General features: G+C 40.7%; 1 protein-coding gene across 2 annotated transcripts; it reads right to left on the bottom strand.

Annotated features, from left to right (window-relative positions):
* Positions 1-200: 200 nt before the first annotated feature.
* On the bottom strand, positions 201-8330 carry wfs1b (Wolfram syndrome 1b (wolframin)). 2 transcript variants are annotated; one of them, XM_068325414.1, is made up of 10 exons: positions 8160-8330; positions 6806-7192; positions 5470-5546; positions 5158-5302; positions 4853-5026; positions 4673-4753; positions 4345-4502; positions 3956-4192; positions 3681-3799; positions 201-3036 (listed from the first exon to the last, which is right to left on the bottom strand). In XM_068325414.1, exons 2-10 carry the CDS (start codon positions 7188-7190, stop codon positions 1500-1502), a joined length of 2913 nt encoding a protein of 970 aa, XP_068181515.1. In that variant the 5' UTR covers positions 7191-7192; positions 8160-8330; the 3' UTR covers positions 201-1499. The 2 variants fall into 2 exon arrangements, with proteins under 2 accessions (XP_068181515.1, XP_068181514.1); XM_068325413.1 differs by having other exon boundaries at positions 5470-5549.

Raw genomic sequence — 8330 nt, forward strand, 5'->3', positions numbered from 1 at the left:
TGCAGATTTAGGTGATAATTCTCTGTAGGTTTCTCAACACAAGTAAGCCTATTAACAAATAATAAAAAGGATTTATAGAGGAAATACTATAAGCCTGAGCCTTAAAATGTTGCATAAAATATGAACAGAATACAAATCAAGTTCAACACAAACAGGAATCAAACAAATGCTTCCATAAGTTTATGAGTCACAGTTTAGCAAACAGGTGTGACAGCCTAATTTAAAACACATCATCACTCATGGACTGTAAACATATGGTACAAAGAACCTCTGCACAGCAGAGATGAAGATAAAGGGAGGAGAAAGAAACAGAGCAGAGGACAAAGAGCAAGAGAGGACATTAAAGTAACTACAAGGCCTTTCATGAATAGAACTGATAATCATGAAGGTTTAAAGGACCTGTTCATTCAAAACTGAAAACAGTCATTTACTGTACTCACACTCCCCTATACTGATTGGAAGGTGGGTGAAGTTCCCACAAAACAACAGCAAAGCAGCACGATCGTAAGCTGAAAGAAACAAGGTCTGGTTTAGAAGTCTTGAAAAAAAGAAAAGAAATTCCCGCTAGATAGTTCGATGTCCCAGATTTCTATTTACAGCAGTAAATAAAAACTCCAGTTTGCACAAAAATGGTAAATTCTGGATCCCATCTAGCAATGTTTGTACTCACCTTCTCGTCAACTACTTCAAACAGCTTCAACTGTTTTTTGTTGGAACTTCACTTTGGAACGATGAACTTTCCCTTGTCAGCAGATAATGATGGCGTTTTCATTTTTGAACCATCTGTTCCTTTACGATATAATTCAGTCAAAATTCTTGACGATTTAAGATGATGTCTTATGAGGCATTTGTAAATTATTTCCACCCATTTCAATATTACACTCATTATATACACATGGTGTTAAATGATTACAACTTGATAGCAAAGCAGCCCATTAAATAGTTATAATCAGCATTATAACCGTATGTAGAAAAAAAACAAGCCTTTATATATTATTTTATATATTTATACAGTATCTGGAGGCCAGAGGCACAGTGAGGTTCAGTAGTTCAACAAAGACACTGTTGAGACAAATACTTGACAGTCATATTTTAAGACAAAAACAAAATCAAAATGATTACGTTCACAGAATCAGAAATTAGGAACGTTCATCTTGAAACGGATGAAATGAACAACTGACAAAAGTTTTTTGTCTCACCTTACCCATAGGCAGTAAATTAATTATTCTGAAAACCTTGTTTGTTTGGGTTTCATTATCATACTATTCTATGTAGTATATCCTCACACACTTTGGCTTAAAATTTCTAAGAATATAAGCACACACTTGAACAAATCCATCTGATCCAAAGATGTGTGATTATCTATCTGCTTTTTACAGTACTACATAATCACCAGTATTGCAATTAGATTCTGTGAAGAATAGTGTTGTAGAATCATAGATGTTCAACAGAAGATACTATTATCATTATTGTACATCTCGTGTCCCCTAAAGCTGTATTTACCCCTTCTCCTGAGGCAAGGTCTCTGTTTCCGTCTCAGAGTGTTGCTCTAGCTGGGCGGTCAGGAATGGGTTGAAGAAGAAGTCGAACCCAAACTGCAGGGCATACCGAGCCGTGCGCCTCCAGTCGTGTTCTATTTTGTACTGTTTGCGGCTGAGTGTGTTGTCAGTAGAGCACGACATGCAGTCGATAGCTTTCAGTTCAAACACAGGCCATTTGGAGCCCAGACGGCCCTCCAGTACAGTACTGAACTCCACAACACTCCCTGTTTTTAAATGTAAAAGCACAGATTTGAACTCATTGCTGGCCCTCAGAACTATGTCCTTAGTGGCATCTTCATCCTCTATGATTGTCCCGTTCTTCGTCTTCCTTTCCAGTGGCATACCCATTGTGACTTCAAACTTATATCGATCAAATCGTTTGATGTGACATTCATGCTTGGCCAGGCTTTGGAGTTTACACAGAGGATCCTCTGGAAGAGGAGCCGGTGCCGGCTGAGGCTCCGCTGTGGTCTCGTTGACCTTCTCACACAAAGGATAAGGCTCCCCATACAAACACCGCATCCAGTTCCCGACAAATACGGGCAGCAAATTGATAACTGAATGTGGTCCGTTCTCGATGTCGGTCACGCGGACATATTTGAAGCGTCCAGCCCAGGTGACGCGATGTCCTTCCAGATGAGAACAGAGAATCTGAGTCTGAGCCATGTTGGATTCTTTCCAGGCCTGAGGGCCGCACAGGCTGCTGTACTCATGCCATGTCAGGGTGGAGTTATAAACCTTCATGCCCTCAGACCTGTAAACATACATCCAGCAGAAAAGCACCACCGCACTGATCCACACCAGGATGAGCTTCACAACGCTGCTCCGTGACAAAGAGTGAAACACCACGATGGGGTTGAGGCTGAATCGGGTCCAAAGCCTTAACACGACCGGCACGAAGCAAATCGTCAGCGTGACCACCATCTTAGTCAGCTCCAGGGCGAAGAACCACTGCAATAACTGGATGATGAGCATCGCTGCCATGCCGAGGGACAGTACAGGAAGGGCAAAAAGAAAAAGGAAGTAGCCGACGCAGGTGCGTATGAGACCTATCGTAGTGGCGTTATTAAGGAGCACCAAGGTGAGCTCACACCAGGTAAAGCACACCAGGTAGGGCACCAGACACAGGTAGGTGCCCTTGAAGCCTCTTAGCTGGGCCATACGGAAGAGGAGATAAAAAAGGTGTCCATAAAGAAGACAAGGCATCCCGAGGTTCAACGCAACTACGTCCCCTACAGGCAGAGTGATGAAAGTCATCCCAAAGACCCTCAGAAACCAGAAGGAGTCGGGAAGGAGAAGCGTAAGGGAGCATGCTCCAGAGAGGACCTCTGTGACGAGGGCTTTACGAGCAAAGATCTGAGCAGAGGCGTGAAGGCTGAGGAAGGCAGTAACAGTGAAGAAGAGACCCACAGCAGCCAACTCTGAGCAGGGGATCCAGGATTTATCAGCAACAGGGAAGGAGAAAACTACAAATACCACCGACAGCAGGAAGTATCTGAGAACACAAAGAGACAGAATGAGTTTGGAGCACAAGCTATTGGCTTTTTAAAAAATTTGTTTTGCACAACACATGTATTTGCCATCTAACTTCCCCTCAAGCTCTTTAGTTTTACTGTTTGAGAATAGTACTAAAGAGCCACTCCTTTCTATTTACCTTTGACAAGCCTTTTATTAATAATAGCTTTTTAATAAATAATTATTTTTTGTTTATGTACGTAATCTATATTTATTTATTCCCATCTCTTCCCATTTTTTCCAATCACATTGTATTTAATGTTGTTTTGTGCTTACTGTTAATTAATCTTAACCTGTTTTTGTTTTATTACTTTGTTATGACCTTGTGAAGGACTTTATTGAACTTTTTATTAGTATTATCATCATCATCCTCATCATCTTTGTGTCCTTATTTTTTTTAATCATGTTCAGGTCATCAAAGTTAAAAAAGACTGGACAGACTGTTCCTTGCTTGCAGTATCTATGTTAATATTGCATTACCACAACATGAAAATACTAAATTGAAATGTCAAACCAGTAAAACCTGAACAAAACCAACAAAACACACAAAGACTGAGGAGCTAAAAGCAGGGAGGTGAGTCAAGGAGTCAACGTGTCTTCACACACACTTATGATAATACTTACAGGTAAGGCTCCAAATGTGTCCAGCCAAAGTTGGTCTCAGCCTGCTCTAAATCTAGACCAGGTTCAAAGTGGGTCAGCAGGTCTGTCAGTGCCCGGAAATTTTCCCATGCTTTTGAATTCTGTGGGAAAAGATTCTTTTTCACTTCTGCTTACTTGTGTATCCTCAGATTACTTTATATGCACTATACAAATCTAAAGCCTCTGGTTAAAAAAAGAAAAAGAGTTCAGCATTGTCAAAAATCAGAAATACTGAGCAATATTCAAAATCGACTAACCTGAAACACCCGCAGTGTGCAGACGACCATGGAGAAGAATGACAGGTAGAAAACTAGAAGAGGAATGGAGAAGACGAAGAACTCGATTGTGAGGTTGGAGATGATAAAGAAAAAGATGAGCGCATTGACATGGTGAGTGGGGATCAGGGTGCTCAGCCACTGCATCCCAGCCCGTGATGCCCAGTCGATGAGGTGCTCCTTGATCTCCAGCAAAGCATAGAGAGGGAACTTCAGCATCTGGCAGAAGCACAAAGGAGGAGCAGGCAAAGATATTCAATTACAAAGTTTAACTTCAAGTGTCAATGAATGCAACACACATTTAAATTGATATTTAACCAAGATACAGACACTAGTACCATCCTTATGACGTTTGACAGATTATTTATTACCTTTTGGTGTAAGGGCAATTCATCTGGACTCTTCACGACCACATCATCATCATCATCATCATCACCTCCTGCTGCAGCCATGACTGGTGAGGGTGTGATACCCTGAGCATATTTCTTAGTCATCTCGACAAAGTCGTCTAGACCAACGTGGGAGCTGGCTGAAGAGACGGGCAGGATGACGGATGTAAATGGATGCAACAAGAGACATGGATAAATAATACTCCCTCTTGACATATCCTGAGCAAGTGGAATACATTAAAGACCAGTGAAGAATTTAGCAAACACAACCTACAGTACATGTTGGGGTCATGTTCCAAATCACACCTACCCTCACTGGTGACCATAGTCTCCAGGACTCTCCTCTGTTTCTTGGCAGAGCTGTTTAGTGGGCCTGGGGGTATTGGTTTGCCTGTAGATGCACAAGAAATAAAAATTCTTGGTCTCCATAAAAACAAAATGTGAGTATACTAGTTTTTTTACTACACATTTGTGCAATGTCAAAGTCTACCTGGCTCTGTGTGCACATGCTCAACGTTCTCTAGCATCTCGGATACAGCCATTGTCTTCTTCTTCTCCGGATTCAATTTCCAGTACATGAGCAGAGCTGCTTTCCTAACTCCTCTCTCAAAACGTGTCTCAGTACACAACTTCTTCACCTCCTCGAAGTTCTCCAGAGTGATGCCTGAAAAACAAGAACACAAACGTGCACACCAAGGATGGTCAACTTATACAAGAATCAGCTAAAGTAGAATTCATTTCAATGTTGTTTCTTAGCAGTAATGGACTGAGTGCAACAGTGGGAAATGTTGGTACCTTTCCTAGAAGCCAGGCATCGTTGTAGCAGCTTGACTGCATCTTTCCGGCCTTGTTTAGCAGCCTGGATGAGCCAAGTAACTGCAGTACAGTTGTTCAGCTCCTCGTCGCTTTCATCCGCCAATGCCAGGAAGTAACGCCCCATCTGGAACCAGAAACATGCTCTGTTTCTGTGACTTATTCATCTGTTGATCCATCGATCTTATCAATATCTCACACTAGAATAACACTTAGCATTACTTATTACATCATTATTACCAGCTTCTGGCAATGTAAGTCAGTATAACTTCAACTATATTCCCTGACAATAACCTTGGTCTGTGCTTTAGCATCTCCTGACTTTGCTCTCTTCTCAAGGTCCTCCAAACTGGTCTCCTCCTCCTCGGGGTCTTCTGAAGGAAAAAAAAAAAAGTTGCAAAACACTGACTTCTCGTGGGTCTTATCCTTAGTACGCAATATCTGGCTGATTCAAATAAAACCAAAAAGAAACCATCTAGCATTTAAACTATGGATGCTGATAATTTAGTGAAGTATCCATTCTATAAATTAAGGGGCAAAAATCAACAACTAACTCCATATTAAATGTTCATATGTGGGACAATAAAGGCTTGAATAAAAATTTAATAAGTTGAAATTTATGTCTTGGGTTTGGCTTGTAGTGAAAAAACATATCATGAAAGAAAAAAAGATTACAGAGGAAACACAAACTAAATGGAGCATGTGTCTAATCATGTCACAGCACAGTGAAAGCACACTGATGAGGTTATTCTTATTTATAGATCCTGGAAGCTGTTTCTGTCTCAAGTTCATGTCTACATTTGACCAAGTATGAATAGCTTCACCTGCACATTTCTTTTTTCATGACTAAAGCCTTACGTTTGTACTCATGGTCAAAATGAACATTAACAGGTATATGAAAACACTCTGATGCTGACTGCTGATTGGAGAGTGACCCCAGAGTGTGAGTGACTGAAAATGTCCACAAACTGTAAGTGATACTTTGGTCTGTCCCTGGAAGCAAATATGATATATGATCCAGTAACTTCAGATGCTAGTCAACTCTCCCGGTACAATGTTCATACCCAAATGCTCCTAAAATAACAGTTTGTTTGGCACCGTCATCAGCAACTGCTAAATTTACTGATATAACACCCATATTGATGGGATAATACAATCTATCCCTATTTTTATCCTTCATTAGCTACCTAATGTCATCTGTTCTACTCTGAATAGGGTAAAAATGGTACATGGTATCTCTTTTTAAGGAGACACGTCTGACTCTGATGAAAGATCTGAAGTGCATAATAAAGAACAAATGTGTGACAGTAACATTATTTGTATCACTAGATGCCACTGAAAAGCCATGCAAAATGACATTCCCAGTGCCTTTAAGATATCTCCCACTTGTTGTGCTGTAAATGAAGGATGAGTGAAAAACCAGACAACGTTGATACAATCTATGAAAAGATAAGGGTGAGACAGGTTTTTCTTCCTCAACTCAGCCGAGGGGAGAGGGCTCTTTTTATGTTGTCTAAAATAAATATTACACTGGGAGATTTGGCTTTATTCTTTATATATCTTTCTTTGTGTGAAAGTGGAAAATAAATAGTGCAACAAAGATTTTGCAATTTAAAGTGTGTAAGGTCACCTGGTTCTGGTGAATGAGGAGGCTGTGGAGCCTTGGCAGCAGCTCCTGCAGTTGTAGGTCCAGGGTGGGGGATGTCTGTAGTAGACGCATTAAGCTGAGACCTGCCCACCTGTGAGGGACTCCTGATGGGCTGGCAGGTAGGAGAAGCAGGCGACGTGGACTGAGATGACGAGCCAAAAGAAAGACCTGGAGATGTCTGAGGGGAGGCAGGAGAGGGGGAGGATGAAGGTGTTGTTGGCATGGTGAGTTTTTGCTTAGGGTGGTCTGAGGTCGGTTTGACTGTAGAAGATGATGAGGTGGTTGTGGAATGGTCCAGCCTCAGGGGAGAGGAGGCTGAGCGACTGAGGTTTGGTTTGGCAGTGTTGCCAGTCAGTGATGGTTCCATGGCTGAAAAACACATTAGAAACAAATCAATCAAAAACAAAACTTAATTGCAAACACAGTAACGGTGGAGAATGTCTTAAAACGGCAATGGTAAACATTCTAATGACACACTAGCTTATATGTAGCAGTAATGTAATGACACACACGTTCAAGTCATAAGAACTGGCAGAAGATATGAGGGGGAAAGGCAACAGGGGAGTAACAGGTGCTGTGAAAGAACACCTCCTACTTTCGTTTCACTGCATGCCCTCCTCGATCTGAGCTAATACTAAAACCAGATTAAAACAAAATCTCCACTTGATTGTTGATCAAAATAATTTGGATAAAATATTGTGATATTTTGTGTCAGAATATTAATAATATCCTGAAAAAAATTGCAAAAAAAAAAAAAAAAATCAAATAAAGGTCCCAATCGATCTAGTCACTGACAATCCAACTTCCTGCTATTTGCATGGTCCCTAGCGTAAAAAAATAAATAAAATAAAACCAGAAAAGACACAGTACCACAGCTAAGTTTGGACACAACGCTAAAACAAATCTTTGGCTCTGAAACACGTTACAACAAGACTCCAGGACCCGCAGATCTACATTCCGACTCTGACTTTATGTCTTTGTTAAATCAAATCCGTCTTGTGACCTGGTGTTTACGTTATTAGAGTATTTTCGAGCCCTGGGCAGCTTTAGTTAGAATGAGGTGTCCTTGTAGAGAACCCCCTAAGCCATGGAGGGGAGGCTAAAATGGCACAAGTGACATCAACTGTTGCAGTGGATGTACTAATTATCCTAAGTGTTCCTAATACAGTTACACTTTATAAACGTTTTCCATTAAAGCAAAGTCGCATTTACAGATTTATGTAGATTTTATTTAAATGTTATAGAGAGAAAAGAGAATGGTAGATGCACTGCATAACTTTTTGTTGCTCATGCTAACATGAGCAACATGTTCTTTAAAAATGTCTTGCCCGCTCACCTTTACAACGACAAACTCCAGTTTATTTTAAATCTTCCCGATGAAAAAAAAAAGTTGGAAAATCGAGAAATATCTGTTTATTTGACAACGTTCGTCCCCAGTCATTCCTCCTTCCGTTTTTTTAAAGAGCTGCCTGTTAGCTGGCTCATATTCCAAACACTGCTGCTTCTC

This window comes from Antennarius striatus, chromosome 10, assembly GCF_040054535.1.
Source record: "Antennarius striatus isolate MH-2024 chromosome 10, ASM4005453v1, whole genome shotgun sequence".
Classification (NCBI taxonomy): Eukaryota; Metazoa; Chordata; class Actinopteri; order Lophiiformes; family Antennariidae; genus Antennarius; species Antennarius striatus.